Raw genomic sequence first — 26,896 nt, 5'->3', positions numbered from 1 at the left:
CTGTTTACCCAGGACGTCGTCAGAGAACAGAGAAGTTTCAGAAGAAGCCGGCATCAGGAGTTTACCCGGACATTCCACTGTTAAAGGAAATTTTGTAATGAAAGAACGTGCGGACGAATTTGCAGAGTCGGATCCGTGACGACGTGGCAAATCCGTCTGCGCCGCGACATGAAAAACACCTCCGTGTTGAAAACCATTTGTAAAATTCAGGCGGCTTTTGATGGCTTTCAACAAGTGAGTATCTGTGAAATTGTTTAACAGCTTGGGCATGTTCCAACTTGTCCGTTAAGGTTTCCAACGGAGGTGTTTTTCCTGTGGCGACCCCCCGTGGTCGGGTCCGGCCCGACATGCGAATCTGCCCGCACGTTCTTTCATTACAAAATCTCCTTTAACAGTGGAATGTCTGGATAAACTCCTGATCCCGAATTCTTCTGAAAGTTCTCTGTTATCTCACGACGTCTTGGGTCCACAGAGCCTGAAATTAGGAAGTTTTCAGCTTGAAACACTGAGACGACAACGCCTCGGAGTGCAGATCGCCGTCAGGCACCATGGGCCGTCCTTACGGCGACAGTAAAACTCCAAAATCTCTCATCAGCTGTTAAAATTTTCACCAAAAACCAGTTGAATTTATCGAATGGTGTCCACTCAGTTGTGCCTTACAGGTTTTGAAAAAATTTTGATCAAACAAAGCAGCAGTCTCTGAGCCATTCCTAAACAATAAAAAAATCGACGAGAGGGTGGGCCACTCCTCACTCAAAGACTGCCCACAGGCGAATGACATAACCGACAGGCGTGAAAAAACTCTCACATGCCCACGAGGGTTCAAGCATGTCTGATGTAATCACACGTGATTCAAATCCATATAGTTTTTGAAAAAAATAATAAGGTCCGTTACTTTTCTCACCTCGTATGTTTAAGAAAATGCAGCTTTACAAGGTTAATCAAGTGATTCTAGATGTAAATTTACTTATCTGCTTTGCTCATTCAGAGTTGGCTGGCAGTTTAGCGCAGCGCTGGTCAGTAGTCAGATACCGCTGCTCCACTTCTTTTAGCTATGGGTGATGGAGTTGCATGTGGGCTTGCGGATTTGAAGTGTTTCCGAAATACTTGACTTTCATTTTGCAGATTTTGCACACTGCATAAGTAATGTCAAGCTCCTTCTTACGCAGCAAATAATAAAATCCAAAATTCGCTCAAACATTTGCCTTCAGCAAAAATGGTGCTGGCTGAATTAGCTCTTTGTCTGCCATGCTAAGCTGCAGCTCATGAATGTTTGAAGCACGCCGGACCCTCCCCTCGTGGGGACGCTGTAGTACGGAGGCCGTTTCCTGACAAACAGTGCACGCAGCGAGTAAGCAAGAAAATGTTTTAAAACATGCTTTTTAAAAATCGATTCTTGGACATTTTAGATTGATTCAGAATCTTAATAAATAAGAATCGCGATTTGGACGTGAATCGATTTTTTCCGGTACCACTAACAGTTATCGCTTAAAAATTAGTCATCATAACACGACATCACACTTATGTCAACTTTGGAATTAATCTGTGCCTCCATTCTTAACGTTATCAGCTACATTTCATTGAAGCGCACACTGGGACGTTTCTAGTTGCGATGTCACTTGTCGGATTAACAAACTGAAAACTTTTTGCCACCAACAAGAAACCTCATTATGATATTCACAAAGAATCTTGATTTATGGGCTGGTTTTGTAAGTCTGTATGCAACCTAGAACATAGGAGCATAAACTAAGAACATAAACATTCTTCTTCTATTTAAAAAATACCCACATGAGAAAAAATAAAATATTTGGGGAATTATGCAAATTTGTCCACTAGGCAGCTGCTGAGTAGGAGCATAATGTCAGGTGCCAAATTTTATGCTGCATCAAGTTGATTTATGTACAAGCTAAACACATTTGTGATATCAAATCTGTGAGCTCCTGAGACATCCAACATGCAGGTTTAATAGCCTAAAGGCTGTCTGGATTTCAAACGAGACATGGATAGTGCCGGATTTCACTCAGCTTTTTTTGACAAAATGAGATGTGCGGCAGAGCACTAACTGTTCTAATTTGTATGTGTATGTGTGCACAGATGTTGCGTAGGAGGACTCTTGAGTAGCTGTACTGTACACCTGCCAGTAAATTTGAAGTTTGAATATTTTTGAGTGAAAAGATATCAGTTTGACAGCCAGAAGGTCTTTTACTCCTACCCACTCAGTTAAATGCTCACTGGTCCCAGATGCAGCTTGAAGATAATGGTGGGGCTGTAACTCTTAATTATGCAGATGTTCCATCAGTGAAAAAGCCATGCTGGCTTCACTCTGGGGTGGATAATGTTCCATGTTTTGTTTCTGGTAGAAACAGATCAGAGCTGATGTCACATTTTATATATATTAACAGAATACCCATTAGAATGCATGGTGCAAAAGATAAACAAATAAATGCAGTGACCATGTTATATTCATCAGAGAAATTGTTTGCAAAAGTCTGTAAATACTGGTCATGGGTGCTATAATTTTTCTGTGAGAAGACAGAAGCAAGTTAAATAAAATGAAAAGATCTTCGTTAAAAATACATCCACGATGGAAGCCAGTGATATTTAAATATGTATTTATTATCTTTTAGTCATCATCATCATCGTGTTCATCATCACGTTCACAAAACAGCAAAGCTCGGTTTTGCGAACACATGCCTTCTGCACAAAACGGTTTCCAGTTGTGAAGGGATGATGTGTACACATTAAAAAAACTTTTTGGCCCAGATAGCTTTCATGATTTCATAATTGAGGAAATCAGGAGCGATTTATTACAGTAGCAGTCTAAAGTTTGGGCTACAGTGCTTTTTTGTGTTGCCCTGTATATTTAATGTATATATTAGGGGTGTCACAGTGCACAGAAGTCATAATTTAGTTCATATTTGTGTTTAGACATCACAGTTTCACGAGTTCGGCTTTTACATACAGTATCTTTAATCTGTGAGCAGCGGAGTTGCCGTGTAAATGTAAACTTTCTTCTTTAAATGTTTATGAATTGGATTATATTTCTTATCATTTGCATTGGGATGAATTTACTGGGCAGCACATTTTAGGTTTGTTAAATTTTTGCTCAAATGACAGCATTTGAAATCATTGGATGCAGTGTCGCTATTCTCCAGCTGTCTCATCTGTGAAATTTTACACTACCGGTAATTTGTCTAAAACAGCAACTTTTGTCATAAGTTGGTGGCCCCTAACTCAAATGTGGTCTGATCTCATCCAGGGACAGCGAATCGGAACAAAATCAAATGTGTATGCATTCACCTTTAGGTTCATATTTTGAAAGAAAAGGTAAATTAACCAATTCCATTTATGCTTCACCTCATACACAGACATCAGACTACACCTCCTGCACTAAAACTAGAGTTACACTCAGTCTATGGGCATGAGTTAAAATGTCAATGACTTATGGAAACAAATATGCACGTGTGTATAATCATACTGTGCAGAGTTGTACTGTGTAGTCTCCATACAGTTCTGTGTGCTGAACCGCCACGTGTGTACCATACGGTTCAATACAAATACATGCATTGGGACAGACCTAAATTACATATATTATATTAAAGACACCTTTTTGCATTATTTTATCTTTACATTGTTTATACAAATAAAAATCAATCACTCAAAGTTATGTGTCATATTATATTTACAGCTGCTTCCTAAAAATTTTTTGAATGCAGCCCATGTCATGAGAACTTCTGGGCATGTGCACAGTACTCTGTTTAGTCTTTGTGCTTAGTGTCCATGTTTAAATTGAGACATTTCCGCAAGGCCAAATGTATCCATGTGCTAATCTTCCCCGCTCCTCCATGCGTAGCCACTGCATGTTGTTGCGCAGGATCACTGCCTGCTACGGTCAGTGAAATCAATCTGCTCCAAAACAGAAAATGATCTGCACTGTATTTTAATTTTAGACTTTAATTGTAACCTGGTATGAAATTAACTGAGCAGCCAAATCCACATTCAAGCAGAAATTATTAATTTGGAGATGCACTAACAAAATAAAAACCAAAGCCATCTGTAAAATTAAAACAGCAGTCACATATTACCACCCCCTGACTGCTCAAATTACTATTGATTATTCATATTTTGTGGATCACAAGAGGTTACGTGTACTTGTTTCCAGTGCGGAAGCACGTATTGTTGACCACATGATTTCTTCAGTTGTGTGCCTCCATCTGCTGTGAGCGCATGTAGTAGAAGTGAAGTGGAAATACCTGATCCAGCTTCTGGGATGTTTGGGTTTGTGGGCAACTAAAAAGAAAAGATTTGAACTGAATATAATGAATGAAGCTCCAAACATTTTGAACTTTAAAATGTTTTGATCTTCAGTCTATTAACATTTTGGTTGTGTTTCTGTCCTGCCACAGGAGAGACAGCGGCTAGAGACCATCCTAAACCTCTGTGCTGAATACAACAAAGGAGAAAGTGCTGGTCCTGACCCTCTGAGCTCAGGGAGGATCGGTTTCCCTGGTGGACTGGTGGATGCATCTGGGCTTAAACCATCCACAGACAACATTTTAGTAGGGGCTCCATTTTCTGCCACACTACGACAAGCACAGAGACAGAGGGAGAGTGATGAAGAGAACCTGAAGGAGGAATGTAGTAGTACAGAGAGCACTCATCAGGAGGTGAGAACATCTCCTGCTCCAAGCACAGCATCAGCACTGCACAATGGAGACAGACAGGTTAGAGGGAATTCCTGTTTCCCATCAAACATTCTCTGCATACTGCTATGGAACTCATGTGTCAAACATTGCTAATACAGTGCTTCTGTCAGGGAGGTTCATGGATAATCAGGTTCCTCCATAAAAGGGAGAAGGTTTCATTATAGTGAATGCATTCAGTATGGAAAATACATTAACCCTACGGTCAAATTAGCTGCAAATGAGGGCGACAAGCAGTTGGCATTTGTTACTTAATAGTCATTCCTGGGTAATGGCCAGCTCATGATTACTTGGCATTATTATGCACAATGTTTATTGATGGATTATAACACCTGACACTGTCATGAGCTTTTCCTCCATCTAAATGAATTAGGTTGTTTGAACTTAAGTTAGTAAGTCAGAGTTGATCTAACTTACTAACTCAATTCATTCAGCTGGTACCAATTTAAACAGATTTATAAGTTGGTTCTTTTTTCATTGCACTACAGTTTTCACTCATGGTACCAACATGAGACTTAACTCACTCATGGTAAGAGCAACATAAGACTTAACTAAACGGACTAAACCACTTGAACTACAAAAACATAATAAATCAATAATACTAACAACACCGTTGAACTAACATGAACCACAATAACATTTAAAACCTCAAAACTCCAAACTCGCATGGTGCATAGCAGCACAGTGTTGATTGTTTACTGGTTAGCTAAAATGGCTAATTTCTCCAAAAATATTTGCCCCATCAACTTTCTGTTCACAGCATTCATCCTTGGCTCAAATACATGAACATACCAAATGGCAAATGTTAGCTCTCCTTGGTTTTTGTGCGATTGAAGCCATACACGCACACACACAGAGGCTACTTGCCAATTATAATATAGATTCGGTGAAAGTCTCCAGTACATGGTGATACTCTATGCATTTTGGGTCAAAATGCATAGAACACCGTCGTCACAGAATTCGTCATAGAATTTGTCGTCACACTTAAACAGAATTTTCATTTTTGCAAATGCCTTTTTTAACAATTGAAAAAAAATACATATTTACAAATACAGATTTATTTGTAAAAAAAAACAACACACATGTTACAGTAACTTGTTTGTTGTTTTTTTTTTACAACCAACTAACCAGTGATGAGGAGCCTCAAATTCCCATAATGCCTTTTGGCATCTGTGAGTTTTAATGCTCAAACTTTCAGAATTAGTGCATTACTTATATTTTTGATATTTTCATTTTGCAAAAATGACAGAGTTAATGTTAATGTCAATAAACTGTCCAGAATTAGTTTGGATTTTAAATCAAACCTTAAGTCAAGCGTGCTTTTCTGTTTATGCCTTTGGACCACATCAGGGGCACTGTATGCTGTGAATGCAAATTACTTTTTCTCTTTGTAGCTATCAGGCAGCCAGGTCCCTTCTGCTGGGGTCGGGTTGAGCTCAGCTCCTCACAGCTATCTGACTGCTGCAAAACACAACAGACAGGAACCAACGTGTGATTTTAAGGTTTACAAAGGTTTTTGACCTTCAGCTTTACTTACTATGCCAGAAAACAAAGTTAGTGGACTAAAAGTTAGTGAAACTAAATTTAGCAGAAGCTAATTGGTCTGCTGATGGTTTTTGGAGTTAGCTGAAAAGCTAATCCGCTAACAAAAAAGTTAGCTTTGCTAATTAGGGGTTTGTGGATTATTAGAACTGTGCCCACCACTGGCTAGATGTAACTTGTGTGATAACACGGGGAACTGTAAATTTAACAAAAATTGGCTTTTTAGGGAAGGTTTTCCAGCGTGGCTTAGACCAGTAACCTTTTTCTATCTTACAAAAAATATTTATGCAGGCTTGCCCCTAACCCTCTGCCTTTTGACTGGCATTAAAAGAAAACATCTAAAAAGTTCTTAAATATGGCTTTGTTTAGGCTGTTGGAACCTTGAACATAAGTTAATATGAGTCCATATGTTGTAATACAACACAATTTTGAATCATTTGACATTCTGTGATGATTAACATTGAATATTTATATAATGGCTGAGTGGATCCTTGTCATTTGTTTGGTGCTTTGTATGTCACGTGACATGGATTATTCATTCCATTTACCATGCAAATTTGGTTCCTTAGGTTTTGTACCATTGCACACTGTGAACCCCACCCACCCACACACACACTATTGGGGGGGTTTAGTTACACATGGCAGAGTTTTTTTTTCTGATGTACGACAATTTGAATGAGCTAATTAACGGTGCTAATTCTTTTAACACACACACACACACACACACACATACACACACACAAAAATCCGCTATGCATAAGCCGTCTGGAGGCATGAAGAGCTGTTAGGATGAAATTGTACAAATTTCTGACACAATTTTTCATTGGACTGAGGTACACAAATATTTTTTTTTTAAGTATCATGGACTACATCATCAGAATTGTTTTTGAACTATCTAACTGCTTTCCCAAGTTGACTGACAACAATTTTGGACTCCTATTTAAAGTTTGTGTTGGACTGTTGATGTCAAAGCATCAGTGAAGCACACCAAAATGTAAGTCCCTTTTCTGTTGTTTATAAATTAATAAAATTTCAAATGACAAGGATATACGAGGGCTGTCAATAAAGTAAGGGTCCTTTTTATTTTTTTCAAAAACTATATGGATTTCATTCATATGTTTTTACGTCAGACATGCTTGAACCCTCGTGCGCATGCGTGAGTTTTTCCACGCCTGTCGGTGACGTCATTCGCCTGTGAGCACTCCTTGTGGGAGGAGTCGTCCAGCCCCTCTTTGGAATTCCTTTGTCTGAGAAGTTGCTGAGAGACTGGCGCGTTGTTTGATCAAAATTTTTTCTAAACCTGTGAGACACATCGAAGTGGACACGGTTCGAAAAATTAAGCTGGTTTTCAGTGAAAATTTTAACGGCTGATGAGAGATTTTGAGGTGATTCTGTCGCTTTAAGGACTTCCCACGGTGCGAGAAGTCGCTCAGCGCTCTCAGCCGCCGTCGTCAGCCTGTTCAAGCTGAAAACCTCCACATTTCAGGCTCTATTGATCCAGGACGTCGTGAGAGAACAGAGAAGTTTCAGAAGAAGTCAGTTTCAGCATTTTATCCGGATATTCCACTGTTAAAGGAGATTTTTTTAATGAAAGACGTGCGGACGGATCCGCGCGTTGGGACGCAGCCAACGCGGTGTGGCGGCACAGGAAAAACACCTCCGTGTTGATAACCATTTGTAAAATCCAGGCGGCTTTTGATGGCTTTCAGTGGAGTGAGTATATGAGAAATTGTTTAACAGGCAGGACATGTTCCAACTTGTCCTTAAGGCTTTCAACAGAGGTGTTTTTCCTGTGGCGGAGCGTCGCGGCGACCCGTCCGCACGTCTTTCATTAAAAGAATCTCCTTTAACAGTGGAATATCCGGATAAAATGCTGAAACCGACTTCTTCTGAAAGTCCTTAAAGCGACAGAATCACCTCAAAATCTCTCATCAGCCGTTAAAATTTTCACTGAAAACCAGCTTAATTTTTCGAACCATGTCCACTTCGATGTGTCTCACAGGTTTAGAAAAAATTCTGATCAAACAACGCGCCAGTCTCTCAGCAACTTCTCAGACAAAGGAATTCCGACAAGGGGCTGGACGACTCCTCCCGCAAGGAGTGCTCACAGGCGAATGACGTCACCGACAGGCATGGAAAAACTCACGTATGCGCACGAGGGTTCAAGCATGTCTGACGTAAAAACATATGAATGAAATCCATATAGTTTTTGAAAAAAATAAAAAGGACCGTTACTTTATTGACAGCCCTCGTATTTTAGCCGTTATATAAAACAAATAATTCATGTTTTTTACATTCTTTTAATGGAAGAAGATTTAATTAGGTGAAAGATGGAACGCACCATTCAACTCTGCTGGTGCGTTCCATCTTTCACCTCATGAAATATTCGTACCATTGAACTCATAAGCATTCATTATGTGTATACTACAGCATGTAAAGTTGGAATCTTTTCCGCTTCCCTCACTCTTTATTTCTTTTTTCATTATCTGACTGGACTGGATTCTGTTTGTATATGCAGCTTGAGGACTTGTCCAGTTCAGGCAGTGCTGGTCGTCTGGAGCTTAGTTACCTGGAGGATGAACGTGTTCACATCCTGACACGCATCGATGAACTCAAAAGCCGACTAACAGAGCTGGAGCAGCAGCTTCAGGAGTCCAAACAAGAGGTAAACAGTAAGCAGATCAGCTGGACCTGGAAATGATACTCATGAAACCAGGCTGGATGTCAGCGGCAATGCACTTGGTGTGACTAGAAGTTTGTTGTCTTTGGGAAATTGAGTTTCCGTCCTGTAGAAACAAATCATTGAAGAACATGAAACAGAAAAGTAGAATTTTGTTAACAGTGCAGTGTTTGGCAAAAAATTTTTATGAAAGAAAATTAAAATTCAATTGTTTAAGCCATCTATGTACCTCTCTCTCTCTCTCTCTCTCTCTCTCTCTCTCTCTCTCTCTCTCTATATATATATATATATATATATATATATATATATATATATATATATATATATATATATATAAGGAAGAACTTTATTCATCCCGAAGGAAGTTATTTAAGTTTTAGTTAGTTGCATTGCATCGTGTGTATGTTGTCATCATTAATTTTCATAGAGCAATTTGTGACATTCATGAGACTCAAGTGAATGATAAAAAGGTTATAGCATGTCATATCACTGCAATACTCTGGTATGCTGTACACAGCAGGTACATTTTAATAAAAAAATAAATAAATAAACGTGCACCTGAACTTGCACGTGGCTCACGCTGGCCCATTCCGATTGTAATTAAAGTGTACCCAAGCCAGCTGCTACTACGTAGTAAGGGCGCCTTCACACATAGTGTGAATATGTACAACTCAGGGTAACACCCGTTGGAACAGCTCATATGAGTGTACCACGAAAGATCGCGCCGACAGGCATGTGTGCATGATGCCAGTGTAACGGTTCGTGCACGTGGGAACACAGTGCTGCCAGCTGCACGATGTGATTACATATTGCACAGCTGCTGTGAAGAAAAAAATAAATAAAAATGTTTAAAAATACATGCTACGAAGGTTTTGTGGATGTGGGAACACAGCAGCTTTTCACAGCAGTTGCACAGTGTGGTTACACATCCTGTAGCTGCTGTGAAAAAAAAAAATTACATACCACCCACGGGAATTGAAACCGGGCCAAAAGCTCTGATTGCCAGTCAGAAACTTTACCACTATGATCGCTGTCCTGTGATAGCTGCTGGAAAATGCCTCATATCAGGACATGGACCTATTAAAAAAAAACACACACAAAAAAAAAACCGCACATCCATACTTGCCTTTATTTATATATATATATATATATATATATTTTTTTTTTTTTCTTCTGCTTCATCCGAGGTTGGGTCGCGGGGGCAGCAAAGCCGCCCAGACATCCCGATCCACACACACCTCCCCCAGCTCCTCCGGGGGAACCCCGAGGCATTCCCAAGCCAGCTGCGAGACGTAGTCCCTCCAGCGTGTCCTGGGTCTTCCCCGGGGCGTACTCCCGATGGGACGTGCCCGGAACACCTGTCCAGCGAGGCATCCAGGAGGCATCCGAAAAAGATGCCGAGCCACCTCATCTGGCTCCTTTTGACCTGGAGGAGCAGTGGCTCGACTCCAAGCTCCTCCCGAGTGACTGAGCTCCTCACCTTATCTCCAAGGGAGCGCCCAGCCACCCTGCGGAGGAAACTCATCTCAGCCGCTTGTACTCGCTATCTTGTTCTTTCGGTCATGAGCCAAATCTCATGACCATAGGTAGGGATGGGTATCGAGAACCGGTTCCTTTCGGGTATCGTTAAGAAATGATTCGATCCACCGACATCAATAAGCTTTTTGCTTAATGATTTTGTTATCAGTCCTTCAGAGTGGCTGTTGTTTTGGGGGGTGTTTGTCAGGAAAATGATAATTTCTTTACATTGATTACAGACCCTGCAGAACGTCCGTAATCAACTTTTCTGCAGCGCGGCTTTGCTTTGAACCTTGAACCAATCGAAGCAGTGGTTCGCAGATTGAAGCAATGCTTCAATGTATTGCTTCATTTATTCTTTTTCTTTTGCTTAATTTTACCCCGCTAAAACCCTAAAGAGCATTATTTACCTTTTTTTACGTTAAACCGACCTGTTATGGTCTTCTGAAACAGTTGATAGATGTATTTTATAACTTAAAAACGGGAGCAATGCTAATGCGTTAGCATGTCTATGGCATTTTCAGTGTTAAAAGTTAGCATTAAGCTGTTGCAGCTGTCATCATGTTCGGGTGCATTGTTTTCAAATTGTAATATTTTTTAAATTGATTTTTGTTTATATATTAATAATCTAATGATTATTATATACAATATATACTCATTATATACAATTTTTACAGAAAGAGACAAAAAGAACCTGAATAGAAACACAACAGAAAATATAAAAGCAACAATGAAAATACATAAATGGTTAGAACGATAGAATCCAGTCAGAATTAATAACTTCAAAGTGAAACACTGTTTTGTTTATTTTTATTTATGTCCAGAGTTCAAGGATACAGTGACCAATTTCATATTTATTTACTTTAAGACTCAATGAAAAACTTGTAAAGCCTATTTTTAGTACAAAATTCACAAGAGGGAATGGATAAGGAATCGGATCGATAAGCAGAATCGATAATGGCATCGATATCGATAAAATCTTATCAGTACCCATCCCTAACCATAGGTGAGGGTTGGAACGTAAGTCGATTGGTAAATTGAGAGCTTTGCCGCCCTGCTCAGCTCTCTCTTCACCACAATGGCCCGATACAGCGACCGCATCACTGCAGATGCTGCACCTCACGCTCCATCCGTCCCTCTCTCGTGAACAAGACCCCAAGATACTTAAACTCCTCTACTTGAGGCAAGGACACTCCACCGACCTGAAGAAGCACCTTTTTCCTGTCGAGAACCATGACCTCGGATTTGGAGGTGCTGATTTTCATCTGGGACGCTTCACACTCGGCTGCAAACTGCTCCAGTGCATCCTGACGGTCCTGATTTGATGAAGCCAACAGAACCACATCGTCTGCAAACAGCAGAGATGAGATTCGGTGGTTCCCAAACTGGACCCCCCTCTACACCCTGACTGCACCTAGAAATTCTGTCCATAAAGGTAATGAACAGAACCAGTGACAAAGGGCAGCCCTGGCGGAGGCTAACGTGCACTGGAAACAGGCTTGACTTTCTATCGGCAATGTGAACCAAGCTCCTGCTGCTGTCATACAGGGACCGGATAGCCCTTAACAGAGGACCCCAGACCCTGTACCCCCAAAGCACCCCCCCACAGGGCGCCTCGAGGGACACGGTCAAACGCCTTCTCCAGATCCACAAAACACATGTGGACCGGTTGGCGAACTCCCATGAACCCTCGAGCACCCGATGGAGGATGTAGAGCTGGTCCAGTGTGCCGCGACCAGGACGAAAACCACACTGCTCCTCCTGAATCCGAGGATTGACTATCGGTCGAACTCTCCTCTCCAGTACTCTGGAATAGACCTTACCGGGGAGGCTGAGGAGTGTGATCCCCCTGTAGTTGGAACATGCCCTCCGGCTCCCCTTCTTAAACAGAGGGACCACCACCCCGGTCTGCCAGTCCAGAGGCGCTGTCCCCGACCGCCACACGATGTTGCAGAGACATGTCAACCAAGACAGTCCCACAACATCCAGAGACTTAAGGTACTCCGGGCAGATTTCATCCACCCCAGGAGCTTTGCCACCGAGGAGCTTTCTGACCACCTCGGTGACTTTGGCCTGGGTGATGGATGAGTCCGCCTCTGATTCCCCAATCTCTGCTTCCTCTTCGGGAGACATGACGATGGGATTGAGGAGTCTCGGGGTCTCCTCCTCTATATATATATATATATATATATATATATATATATATATAAAATACAAATAATGAATGTTTATGAGTTCAATGGTACGAATGTTTCATGAGGTGAAGCACTGTGAAGCACAGTGGGGGAAATAAGTATTTTTTTGCAGGTTTTTTCACCTACAAAGAATGGAGAAGTCTGTATTTTTTTTTTTTTTATCATACGTACACTTCAACTGTGAGAGACAGAATTTAAAAAAAAAATCTAGAAAATCACATTGTCTGACTTTTTTTTTAAATAATTAATTTGCATTTTATTGCATGAAATAAGTATTTGATCCCCTAGAAAAACAGACCTTAACAATTGGTACAGAAACATTTGTCTGCCATTACAGACGTCAGACGTTTCCTGTAGTTCTTGACCAAGTTTTCAGACACTGCAGCAGGGATTTTGGTCCACTCCTCCATACAATCTTCTCCAGATCTTTCAGGTTTGGAGTTTCAGCTCCCTCCAAAGATTTTCTATTGAGTTCAGGTCTGGAGACTAGCCAGGCCACTCCAGGACCTTGAAATGCTTCTTTACGCAGCCACTCCTTAGTTGTCCTGGCTGTGTGTTTGGGGTCATTGTCATGCTGGAAGACCCAGCCATGACCCATCTTCAATGCTCTTACTGAGGGAAGGAGGTTGTTTGCCAAAATCTCACAATACATGACCCCATCCATCCTTCCTTCAATATGGTGCAGTCGTCTTGTCCCCTTTGCAGAAGAGCACCCCCAGAGTATGATGTTTCCACCCCCATGCTTCACGGTTGGGATGGTAAAGAGTGCAGAATAGGAGGGCTTCTTAAAGATAAACTAACAGGTCTGCGAGAGACAGAATTCTTGCTGGTTGGTAGGGGATCAAATACTTATTTCATGTAATAAAATGCAAATTAATTATTTAAAAATCATACAATGTGATTTTCTGGATTTTTTTTTTAGATTCTGTCTCTCACAGTTGAAGTGTACCTACGATAAAAATTACAGACCTCTCCATTCGTTGTAGGTGGGAAAACCTGCAAAATTGACGGTAGATCAAATACTCATTTCCCCGACTGTACATACATATGTGTATTATATTTTAAACAAAACAAACAATTTTTTTTTCTTGCTTTAAACATCATGACACAAAGGGCATTGCTAATGATGTCATATAATTACCTGATTTTACGATTGATTGATCATTTGACGATTCTCAGTTGTATCTTCCACTCAAATCTGGAAATTCCCTGCAGCCTCTCCTGGATTGTCTGAAAGAAATTAAAATCTGGATGGCCAGTAACTTCCTCCAGTTAAATGAGGATAAAACTGAGGTTATAATTTTTGGCCCCCCAAAATCCATTAACTCCATCTCCAGGAATGTTGGCTCCCTCACTCCATTTGTCAAAACTTATGCAAGAAACTTGGGTGTAATTCTAGACTCCCAACTCAATCTTGACAAACAAATCTCTTCTGTTGTTAAAACTAGCTTTTATCAATCAAGAATTATTGCAAAACTCAAATCTGTTCTGTGTTACAGTGACCTGGAAAAACTTATCCATGCCTTTATAACTTCAGGTCTAGACTACTGTAACTCTCTTTACTTTGGTCTCCCTCAAACACTGGTGCCACGGCTTCAAATGGTCCAAAATGCTGCTGCTAGGATGCTTACTAACAGGAAAAAACATGAACATATTTCACCTGTCCTAGCCACATTACACTGGCTTCCTGTCCAGTACAGGATCCAATTTAAATTACTGTTAATGGTTTTTAAAGCTCTTCATGGCCTGGCCCCTAACTACATAGCTACTGCCATTCATCCTGCTGTTGCTCCCAGGTCTCTGAGATCTTCCAGTAAAGGTCTCCTTCATGTCCCCCGAACTCGTCTCAAGTTAAAAGGGGACAGAGCTTTTACTGTCGCTGGTCCCCGACTGTGGAACCATCTGCCTCCTGATATCAGAGATACCCCATCTATTACTGTTTTTAAATCCAAGCTCAAGACATACCTTTTTACACTAGCGTTCCCTACTAATTAACCGTTAACTGGTTATGCCATGTCTTGTCATGTCAATGATTGTTGTGTTCGTATCTTGCTGCTGATGTTGTAATCAGTTGTTTTGTTTCTTTGAATATTTCTTGCTTATTTATTTATTTATTTATTTTTAACTATGTACAGCACTTTCGTCAGTGTAAACTGTTTAAATGTGCTTTAGAAATAAATTTTACTTACTTACTTACTAAGATCTTGATCAAATACAACACAATATATTCTAAATTGCAGGAGATCACTTAAAAGACTTAAAGATTTTTTTAAGGTGAAAAGTCATCACATGTTTTACTTGTTTGCATTCATTTGTAAATATTTAGCAGATATCCATTATTGTTAAAGTTTGCGTGTATATGTAAATTTGCTGAAAGAGCTTTGTTTTCATTTTATAACTGAATGCAGTTTTAGATTTTAACTGTAGCAGAATATAGTATCAGGCTAAATGTTTATTGATTCTCTTTCTACAGCAGCAGTGCATGTTATATTCACCTTTACTGGTGATGACGAGCTGTTCTGATACACAAGACGATATTGGAGTCTGGTCGCTGACATATGACACTGTGACTTTGTTTGGTCTGGGTCTTTTAGGCAGAGATGGAGCGTGCCTTGCTGCAGGGTGAAAAGCAAGCAGAGCTCGACCAGATAGAAGCAGAATCTGACATCATTGCACAACTGCAACACAAGCTGGATGAGCTGGAGAGAGCCATCCAGAGGGAGAAAGACAAGGTATTGAAAGCAGTAGATAAGGTTAAGTTGGGCTGAGGTAGAATTTGTACACCACTCGTTTTTCCAACAGTCTTCTAAACAGTCTTCATTCTCTTTCATTTCCTACTTGGAGGGTGTCACTGAATAAACCAACATAGCTGTCGATACCAAGCTTCTCTCAAGTTTAACAGTGAGGTGTGTATAGTGTTGAATTAATTAGGGTGGTTTCAGAATTTGAAATGAGGTAAAGATGAAGATAAAGAGCTGTACTTAGTCACTTGCATGTAGCCCTTTGGGCTCCGGTTGGTTACGATCTGTTTTCTCTTCTTATAGATTCTGCAAACTAACCAGCATTCATTAACTCCTAATCTTGTCTGTACTTCTTCTACGCTTGGTTATTTCTAGGACACTTTGCCTTCTTTTCTTCACTGTATGCATGATGGACCATGTCCACAAGAACATCTGCAGTGGGGTTGTTGGTTGCGTTCAGTTTTCCTTGTTTCTGTAATGCATGGGTTCTGGGAGAACTCTTTGATAAAATGTTTGAGGCGCTGATAGGTCGAGAGGCAAATGTTGTCTCCAGTTGGTTTATGAGAGCTTTTTTTATTGTTTTGTTGTTGTTGTTCTTGCTGACTTTATGTACCATATTGTTTTCATAGTCAAGAAAGAAAGAAGCAGTGATTTAAAAAAATGTTTCAACTTTGTTGCTTTGCATTTGATTGTTATCTTCAGTTCTATTTGTTTTCTGTGCAATGTCCAAACTTGGTGTTTGTACAACTCAAAGTTTCCTTTGAAGGTTCTGTGAGTTCAACAACAAAATATAGACACATCAGTCATAACCAGAAGTTGACAAAATGCATAAAAAAACCGACAGTTAGAACCTTCTCATACCTTGATCTTGCGTATGTCATTTCATGTTTTGGGATTTTAGGAGAAACAGTGCACAGTTTTTTTTTTCTGACTAGCCTGTTTTGTGTTCAGAGCAGCAGGCAGCGTGATGGAGCTTTAAGCTCCATGCACCGCTTACAGATGACAAAGTTTGTATGAAACAGAATCCACACCGTTGGACTTTACATGCTGTTTGTCCCATGTGGGTATCTACAATCCACGTCCGTTTTCTGTTTGTCACGTTTTTGAGGGATGATGTCAAAAATTAACCCTGAGTTGACTAATAATCCCCATACCCTCACCCTCTAACAAACACAGTGGCCTATACGGGCAGACTCACTCCCTCCTCACTTTTCAGCATGAAAAAAGTCAGCAAATTTGCAGGTTTCTTATGCGTGAGTAGTTGTAAAAAGTACTCGCATTGGGCCTCATGTATCAATGTGCGTACGGCGATATTTGAGCGTATATGGGGTGTACGCCAAAACGGCTGCGCCACTTGGCATTTATCAATGTGGTCGTTGGCGTACGCTGCGCTGAAAATATACACCAGGTCGAGAGGTGGCGTAAATTATACGCCAAAATGAACCAGCGCTGGAATCCACATAAAAATGAATATGGTCGGCCTGATAAACAGTGCCATCATACAAATCAATGCATATGTTACATAAATAACACTTTCCAGATTATACTACATAATAATCAATACAAATCCCGCTTTTGCAGGATTGCTGGTCTATCGAGCACGATCCGTGGCCACAGCGCTAATTGCAAAGAAAGCGCTGCTCGCCTTTTTCTCCAGACGTCGAGCCTGGAGCCAGAGCAGTGCTGAGCTTAACTTTATGTGGTGTGATCGTTTTAGACAATGAAATTGATAATTACAACTGTAGTGTTGTCATTCCCTTCACCCGTGCTGCAATTAGGTTTTGTCGTCTCCATTCGTTTGTCACAATAAAATAAATAATGAAATACATTTTAAGAATAAAGAAATCTGAAAAATTAGGCGTGTCTTATTAATTGAGCGAGCGAATATCCACATGTCAAGAATTATTGACATGTGAAAAGAGAATACAGTGGTCCCTCGCTATAACGCGGTTCACCTTTCGCGGCCTCGTCGTTTCGCGGATTTCTTTAGTCCAATTTTGCATGCTTTTTTACAGTGCATTGTGGTCTGCGTGTCTGTTTATAAGAATCTTCTCGCCCAGAAGAAAAAAGAGCGCCAACAACTACTCATAACTGTATTTGTCACTCGGAAACAGACACCTGCAGCCAGGTGTGACTCAGTGGAAAAAGACGCAGCGTCAGGACGCAGAGGCGTGATCTGTGAAATACTGGTCAGTCACTATTAATAATTTCTTATGTGTCCAACCTCGTACGTTGATCGTTAAAATTAAATTCGTTAGTTCTAAAAGCCATCATAATTATTTATAGGAAAACGTTCTATTTTTATTTCTCAAACAAATGTTTGGGCCTGAAAACAGGTTGGTCTTATTTTTCTAATAAGGTTTGAACTTTGAGAGTGTTTACACACGAGAGAAAAGTGAGAAAATGTTCATGCATGATTGAGAAAGTGTATAAAGTGGTTTTACAGCTTTGAAACGTCTATAATAATTGTAAAAAATAACGCTGACTATGTCACAGTTTCACGTATTATGGGCTATTTTTTAGAACGTAACTCCCGCAATAAACGAGGGACCACTGTAACACTTTTTTGATTATACTACAAAACAATTGATACGACGGCCGCTTTTGACGCTCTATTGGCACGCGTCGTGATTGGTGGAGTTCTTTTTCTTTGCCGTCTTCCTGGCTTCCATGTCGTGTTTTCACCCGCCGCATTTATCAAGGTCGCGTCAGGCGTACGCTGGAAATGGGCAGGTGCGCACTGCTTGATACATGTCACGGCAACTTTGGTGTACTTCAAATTTACACCGTAAATTTATGCCACAAGTGCGCAACGTTGATACATGAGGCCCATTGTAACCCACTTGGTCACAGACTGGAGCTCTGCATCAGATGTTCATATCATCTAACCTTCAGATGTTGATGCCTGTCACGATAAAGTCGGACATGGCTCCCCACTCCTTGATCAATAAATATGTGAACCCCTCTCTCCCCAACAATATTTTGCATTGCAGACATCTCATAAAACACTCCGTGCCAATCAAGCACTTGTAAGAGAGAGCATCATCCCTGCCTTCTAAATAAATGGAAAGAAAACCAGTGTAAAAGTATGGCAGCATTATTAAATCTATGCATCCCTTTTCTATGCCCAGTTACTCCAATTAAGGGTCATGGGGAGTGGAGCCTATCCCAGCAGTCACAGGGCATTAGGCGGGGTACAACCTGGAGAGGATGCCAGTCTGTTGCAGGGCCACATGTAGACAAACACATTCACACCCACACACATACACCTACGGACAATTTAAAATTTCCAATCCACCTAACCTGCGTGTCTTTGGATGTGGGAGGAAGCCGGAACACCCAGAAAGAACCCACACAAACATGAGGAGAACATGCAAACTCCACACAGAAAGGCCCCTGGTGAGAAGCAATTTCATGACCTTCTTGCTGTGAGGCCACAGTCCTAACCACTAAGCCACTGTGCCACCAGCATTATTAAAGCTTTGCATTTAACCTTAGTTTTTACATTTTCTTCTTTTTTTTTTTTAGTTTGATGAGTTAAGAACTCAGCCACATGGGGTGTGCAGCCAGTACATTCTGAGTGCTGGTCCGAAGCCCAGATAAATGAGTAGGGTTGTGTCAGGAAGGGCATCTGGCATAAAACATGCCAACCCAACCATGCAGACTAAAAATCTAATTTCCATACGGGTATTGGTCAAAGGTCCAAGTTAACAACAACCGACACCGGTGCCATTGCCCAACAGGTTGCCGGTGGATATTGGGTTACTGCTGGGCAAAGAAAAAGAAGAGGAGGAGAACTCTTCCACAGATAGCGGGAGAAGAGGAAAACTTGATGGATGTGCTGAGGGAAGGGTTAGGTATAGGGATAGGTTTGATTCTGGTCTGGTCCTTTCAGTGTGGAGTTTGCATGTTCTTCCCGTGTTTGTGTGGGTGCGCTGGATTCCTCCCATCTCCAAACACATGCAGGTTAGGTGGATTGGACAATTTACATTGACTGCAGGTGTGAGTGAAAATGTAATTGAGTTTGTCTGTGTTTTTGTTGCTCCTGTGATAAATTGCAGACCTTTCCAGGGTATACCTTGCCTCTTTCCTAATGACTAACGGATTACGCTCCAGCCCAGGTGTGGCGTTGTAGGGGTTGTAGGCTGACCACCCACACACCCACCAGGCACACCCACTCGCACATCAACCAGGTGTGCGAGTGGGTGTGCCTGTGTTTGTTTGTCTGTTTGTGGCCCTGCGACAGACTGGTGTCCTGTCCAGGGTGTACTCTGCCTTGCGCTCTATGACTGCTGGGATAGGCTCCAGCCCCCACCCCCCCACGACCTTGAATTGGACTAAGTGGTTGAAGATGAGTGTGAGTGTATTCTGTTTTTATTTACATTTTACACAACGCCCCAACTTCATTGGAATTGGGGTTGTAAATGTGGACTGAAAAAGGAAATATTTTGCAGTGAAAGTGTAGCAAAAACGTGTCAGAATTTGAGCAAGAAATTATAGTACAAAACATTTGATAGTCAGAAATGCGTCTGATTAGATTGACGCTTATAGTTAAAGCCAAGATACCACATGCCATTTATGAATTGCAGTTGTAACACTGCAGTGAGTTACTACCCACTTTTTGCGCCCTTTGAAGAACTAAAAAAGTTCAGTGTTTCTCGCTAACACCTCACAGCTTTTTATTTGCATGGAGTGGATTTTGAGCAGTGTGTTTCTCTCTCTCTGTCTCCTCCATCCATCCTGTGTGTGGGTGTGTGTTGTATCTTTCTAGGAGAGGGCTAATGTTGAGGCTGAGCGCCGGGCCCTGCAGAGCCTCCAGGAGGGCTACGCTGAGCTGAAGAACCAGCTTCATAACTGTCCCGAGTCTGTACGGGAACAGTTGCAGGAACAACTCAAAAGGGTGGGTTGACAGTCAACCAGAAGCACCTAGTTCATCCCGCCCTCCATAGTAACACGCTTCACAAGTACAAAACCTGCCGCGGTCTGTTCCCTCACCACCACATACATTTAGTCCCTTTCATACAACCTTAAACCAAGCTTTCTGCCAGCTGGCAACCTACTGCCATACAAATAACTTTCTTTTAATAGACAGTGCAGTGACTTGGCCTAGGAGTAGCTGTATTGAAGAGCTATTTAAATTGAAAGTGTATATTGTTATTATTTGAAATACTGCTATGTTCTGTGTTTTCCAGCTCTTGATGTTTGCATTAGTATTGAGTGTGTATGTGCCAGCACTTGGCACATACCAATGCACATTTTGCTATTGACACCTGTAACCCTTAAACAGTGACTGACTGCATATGGTGCACAGACACACACACAATGGAAATGTTGGTGAGGTGCCTCTCGCAGAATTGCTGTAATTTTTCCTTCCCCACACCTACACTGAACTACTACCACCAAAGCCCTCAGGACGACATGGGAGCACACAGATTGCTCATTCACTTCAGCTGTTTGTCATGCATTTTGATAAAAGCACAACTCGTAAGATGGATGTGCTGCGGTGCATGTGTGAGTCTCATCTGAGTCGCTTGTTATTTGTCATGGCTTATATAAAATAACTGCTCACTAACCAATTAACATAGAACATGACTAGATTCATTCTCTCTCCTCCCTCCTTGCCCTCCTGTGACTACTTTGTCAGTTCATCTGTTTGGTTTAAAATAAAGCTGGGTCTCCTTTATTTACAGTTATCATGACAGTAAATTAGAAAACAGTCAGTTGAATTGTTACCAGGTACTCTAATTGTTCCTGTTTACCTTTATTGTTGAAATTTATTTTGATGATCTGTGTGTAGGTGCTGGGTCAAACATTTAGTAATGCTGTATATTTTAAGCCCTGGTCACACTGCACTAACAAAGGACTAAGCTCAAAAAAACAATAAATCTGAACTTTCGTTGACTTTTGGAGGCATTGTTTAGCCTTTGTTCAGCTTCGTTCCTGCAGCTGGCGCTTCGTCAGAATTTTTAAACTGTTGAAAAATTTGAACGAATACCGCCAACAACCTCAGTTCGTCCATATTTTGTTTTGTTTTAGTTGTTGATGGTTTCTTATCATTTGCTAAGTTTTCATAACGTTCGTATTACATTTGACTTTCATCCAACTTCATTCAACCACCCAAGTCCAACCTACTGAAGGAAGGTTGAAGAACACAATGATATCTGAACAAATCAATAACTAAAGCTTCGACAAGCTGAACGAAACATCCTTTTATCGCTAATGAATTGTTCATTTTTTGGAGGAAAAGCAACGTTTTCGTACAGAAACAATAGCGTTAAGAATGTTTTATCAACTACTTTAACTATTTATGCATGTTTCAACCATTTGTGGCTGGCTTGCATGTGCCTGTGTGTGCGTCTTTGGGAGTAGTCTTCGTCTGACACAGACAGTTCCCCATGGCTGATGCCATGGACTCTTCATAGGTGCTCGTCAGGACAAGTACTGTCACAGATAAAGTGTACAACAAGGTACAGGCACGTCGCGAGAACTCAGAATGTGAAGACAAACAAAACATGTTGTGAAGACAAGCAACATCTTGCATCTGCAAGTACTGCAGAAATGAGGACAAGGCTGGCTGTGCTTGGTTTTAGGGACCCTTCACACATAACACGATCTACGTCGACAAGCGCACGAAGGAGGAATTGCATGCCAACTGTGAAAAATCTGAGCTGCCTCCAACGCCTTGTATATCTGTTGCTACAACTATTTGCGCACACCAACGGCTGAAAGACAGTGTGTGCCATGTGAGAGCCCATTTGATCCCTCTCGTGGCAGGTGACGGTCAAATTCCAAGTGACACAGGTGAACATTTAACACTGCCCTCTTGACACTTAGAAAATGTGTGGCCATTCGCACTGCTAGCACAAAAACAGTTAGCAGACGATCACTTTCAAGTTGGATGTGAAATATGTCTAAGTGCCCCCACAACTGTGAAGTTGCCAAGTACACATGTGGCGTGCCAGAATGTTGGCTCCCCCCACTACACGTGTGCGTGTATGTGTGTGTATAAAAACATATATTGCTTTTGCGACAGGCTGGAGAGGGTGCACAGCGCGCACATTGACAGGCTGCCCCAGGTGATACGGACCGCCAGATCATAACATGCAGCGGGTGATCTGAATGTCACATCACTCACTTGAGCTCTGTTCTATATGACATGATGTCTGTCCTGCGGCGTGCCGTCCACAAGACATGCGTGTTGGGCTGGACATGCCGGGTTCAGCAGGTGTGGACATAAGAGTGTCATGTTTCTCATTCATGTCATTTCATGACTGTATGTCTGTGACCATGGGTCATCTACAGAGGAACAGACGGATCATACTTGTATTGTTCACTCGATAAGAGGGATTCAATAAAATGCTGTGTTATTTTTATGGTGTGTGGTTTTATTTTTTTTAAATACGTCCATCTCCTTGTTGATTTCAGGCATTTTTCCGCACCTTTTATAAGACAGCGATGATAGCGCAGGGGTAACGTTTCTGGCTAGCAATCAGAGGGTTTGTAAACTGCAGGTTGTATTTTTTTTCACAGCAGCTGCGCGATGTGGTTACACATGCTCCAGCTACTCGCATTGTGTTTCCGCTGCAACGGTTTCATGCAAGCTCGTGCACGACACCGTCGCGTGCACAAAACCATCGCAGTGGGATTATTCACAACTGCTCGTCGGCTCGATGTTTTCGTGGTTCGCTCATACGAGCTGTTCCGCCGTGATTCGCCCTGATTTGTACTTATTCATACTATGTGTGAAGGGGCCCTTATACCCATTTTCGTCACTTCATTGTGAATGTTTCATTTTTGATTTCATTTAAAGCATCGAAGTTGACGTTTGCTTCATTTTTATTTCTTTAATTTCAATTTTGTTTCGTTCCTTTCATTCAGTCCTTTGTTGAAATATTCACAGATATCAACAAATTTTGTTGTAAGTTCTGTTTGAGTTCACTTGATTCGCAGGCTTTTCAGTGATGGGAAAAGTGCAGGATCTTCTGTCCACCTTTTCTAAGTGATTTTTGACTTTTTATCCTTCGTCCAGGTATCGCTGTTGCCATGCGACTGGGGCATTAATTTGGGTCAAGGTCGGAACATACAGCAACCAGCAGACATGGTTTCTGAGATCAGATCTTAAAGAATTCAGTTTTGAATATGTGAACATGTGAGTTAGATGTGTAATCAGCAGAGGGCCTACTTCTGTCTTAGTCACATAGCAGATGTACTTTTTTGCTTCATTTTAGAACACATAAACAAGTAACATATGAGAAATAGGTAAACATTTCACTGTGTGTCTTCGAAATTGTTACAGTTTATCTTGGAGTTCTTGTTAGTCCACATTCACTGCTGAAAACAGTGCCGTTGAACTCATCACCAATAACACATCTACAGGAAGGTGATAATAAGGTCTACTGAGGCCAGCATTCTGTTACATAGAGACAGGTGTCAAATTAAAGCAAAAGCCAACAAAAAGTGTCTGAATAAGGTGTCGGGCCACCAGAGCAGCTTCAGTGAACCTTGGCATTGATTTTACAAGTGTCTGCACTGCAAAAACCTCCAAATTTTACAAGAGCATTTGTCTAGTTTCTTGTCAAAATATCTAATTATGCATGTTATAAGACACAAGCACATAATTTCAGTAAGCTATAAGGACTTGTTCTGAGATAATGCACATTAAAATTGTAAAAGAAAGACTCTTGGACACATCTTGGTTTCAGTCATATCTGCAAAGAATTCCAATGTACCCAAACTTTGCGTGCAAGGACAAATGGCAAATAAAATCTCTGTCTATAAAAAAAAAAGAAACAAGGCTTCTCAGATTTTTAAGCTGCTCTGTTGTTTGCAAAAGTTTAGTACTGGTCAAAAAAAAAAAAGCTCAAAATTAATATTTGGAGCTAATTTCATGACTTTACTTTGAGAAATTGTAAGTGAATTTATATTTGTTCCATTGGCAGATTTTTTTTTTTTACATGAAATTAAAGTATTGCTAACTTGTAAGAGACAAAATTGCTAATAAACAAAGTGAAAATTCACTTCAGATTTCTTGAATTCAAGTCTTTTGGAATTAGGTGAGAAAACATATTTTGAAACTTTTTTTTACTAGAATACAGAACTGTTATACCTTTAACAGATGATTGTGATAGGGTGAGTCAAAAACATTTCATCTCGGGTATGACTTAAAATAAGTAATTTCCTTCTTATATTCAGTGTAATTAGATATTTTTAAAGTGGAAATTAGACAAAGAGACTTGGAAAGTTTTTTTGTGTTCTTGCAGTTCTTGCACTTTAATGAACAAATGGACACCATTCTTTAAAAATATATTCACTTGTTTGGTGTTTTGATGGTGGAGGTTGAGACAGGTGTGCGGTAACAGAAATGTTTGATCTACGGGAATAAAAAAAAAAAACAAATTATCCCATCAAGAGCACAATGGACCATTGGATCTCTTCACTTTAGAGGGCAATCTTTCAGGCTCATCCTTTAATTTGTCACCCATCTGTATATCTTTTTTTTTTTTTTATGTACACGGCTTCTTTTTTCTTTTTTATGAAACATTCTCTTTCCTATAAAAAAAATGAACTTGCCTCTTGTTTTGAAAAGGCAGTAAGAGAGTCTAAACTAATGGAGGGAAAATATTAGTCCCACAAAATAGTAATTTTACCACATATATGTCAACGCAAACATGATATTACTTCATATATATATATATATATATATATATATATATATATATATATATATATACACGAGGTCTATTAGAAAAGTATCCGACCTTATTTTTTTTTTTTTTCAAAAACCATATGGATTTGAATCACGTGTGATTGCATCAGACAAGCTTGAACCCTTGTGCGCATGCGTGAGTTTTTCCACGCCTGTCGGTTGCGTCATTCGCCTGTGAGCAGGCTTTGAGTGAGGAGTGGTCCAGCCCCCTCGTCGTTGTTTCATTGCCAGGAAATGGCGGAATGATTTGGGCTTTTTTTTCCATCAGAATTTTTTCAGAAACTGTTAGAGACTGGCAGCTGGAAACCATTAGAAAAATTTATCTGGCTTTCGGTGAAAATGTTACGGGCTTGGTAGAGAATAAGGAGTGTTACTGTCGCTTTAAGGACGGCCCCCAGCGGCTGTGGGGCGCACCGCGCTCCGAAGCCACCATCGACAGGTTGAACGACCATTTCATTTCTAAATGGATGGCTGTCTGGATCCGTGACCATCGTGTGCCATTTCTCTGGTTATCACAAGAGCTGGACATCAACCATTTTCCGGTAGATTTCACTTTTAACAAGAGATTTTGTCATGGAAAACCGAGCGGAGGCTTCGCGCGTCACGATGGATTCGCTACTGGAGCGAGACAAAACCACCTCCGTTTTGGTCTCACAGGACGTCTTTGAGATGGCGTTCAGACAGCTGTCGTTGGTTTTTCCATCGAGTGATTATCCGAGAAATTGTGGATGTGCCTGGACATGCCAGAACATGGCCCGTGAGGCTTCATCACGGCGTTGCTGTGCGCCATGCGGCACCGATGCAACGTGCGAAGCCTCCGCTCCTCTTTCCATGACAAAAACTTCTGTAACAGTGGAATGTGCCATTCATTTCCAAACTGGACGCTGTGTTTTATCCGGGACGTCGTCTGACTAGCACAGGAATTGTGAAAAGACTTGGACATCAGCACTTTTTCGGCACATTGAGACAGACGTCCGGAGGAATTCTGCGCATCGCAGCGGTGCCGCATGGCGCACAGCAACGCCGTGATGAAGCCTCACGGGACATGTTCTGGCATGTCCAGGCACATCCACAATTTCTCGGATAATCACTCGATGGAAAAACCACCTACAGCTGTCTGAACGCCATCTCAAAGCCGTCCTGTGAGACCAAAACGGAGGTGGTTTTGTCTCGCTCCAGTAGCGAATCTATCGTTACGCGCGAAGCCTCCGCTCGGCTTTCCATGACAAAATCTCTTATTAAAAGTGAAATCTGCTGGAAGATGGTTGATGTCCAGTTCTTGTGATAACCACAGAAATGACACACGATGGTCACGGATCCAGACAGCCATCCGTTTAGAAATGAAATGGTCGTTCAGCCTGTCGATGGCGGCTTCGGAGCGCGGCGCGCCCCACAGCCGCTGGGGGCCATCCTTAAAGCGACAGTAACACTCCTTATTCTCTACCAAGCCTGTAACATTTTCACCGAAAGCCAGATAAATTTTTCTAATGGTTTCCAGCTCCCAGTCTCTAACAGTTTCTGAAAAAATTCTGATGGAAAAAAAGCCCAAATCATTCCGCCATTTCCTGGCAATGAAACAACGACAAGGGGGCTGGACCACTCCTCACTCAAAGCCTGCTCACAGGCAAATGACGAAACCGACAGGCGTGGAAAAACTCACGCATGCGCACAAGGGTTCAAGCTTGTCTGACGTAATCACACGTGATTCAAATCCATATGGTTTTTGAAAAAAATAATAAGGTCGGATACTTTTCTAATAGACCTCGTATATATGTAATCACCAATTCACAACATGAGTCACCCCAAGGTGC

General features: G+C 41.2%; 1 protein-coding gene across 3 annotated transcripts in view; it reads left to right on the top strand.

Annotated features, from left to right (window-relative positions):
* The window catches only part of phldb1b (pleckstrin homology-like domain, family B, member 1b), a 439,803-nt gene that overhangs the window by 338,869 nt on the left and 74,038 nt on the right, over positions 1-26,896 (top strand). For all 3 annotated transcript variants that reach the window (XM_034168200.1, XM_034168199.1, XM_034168201.1), the window contains 4 exons: positions 4,407-4,724; positions 8,764-8,910; positions 15,233-15,370; positions 20,151-20,279. In XM_034168200.1, coding sequence (XP_034024091.1) covers positions 4,407-4,724; positions 8,764-8,910; positions 15,233-15,370; positions 20,151-20,279 — 732 coding nt within the window. The remainder of the gene's footprint in view (positions 1-4,406; positions 4,725-8,763; positions 8,911-15,232; positions 15,371-20,150; positions 20,280-26,896) is intronic.

The sequence above is a fragment of the Thalassophryne amazonica genome, chromosome 4 (assembly GCF_902500255.1).
Source record: "Thalassophryne amazonica chromosome 4, fThaAma1.1, whole genome shotgun sequence".
NCBI lineage: Eukaryota > Metazoa > Chordata > Actinopteri > Batrachoidiformes > Batrachoididae > Thalassophryne > Thalassophryne amazonica.
Note: the sequence above shows the minus strand (reverse complement) of the source record. Positions and strands in the feature narration are given on the sequence as shown.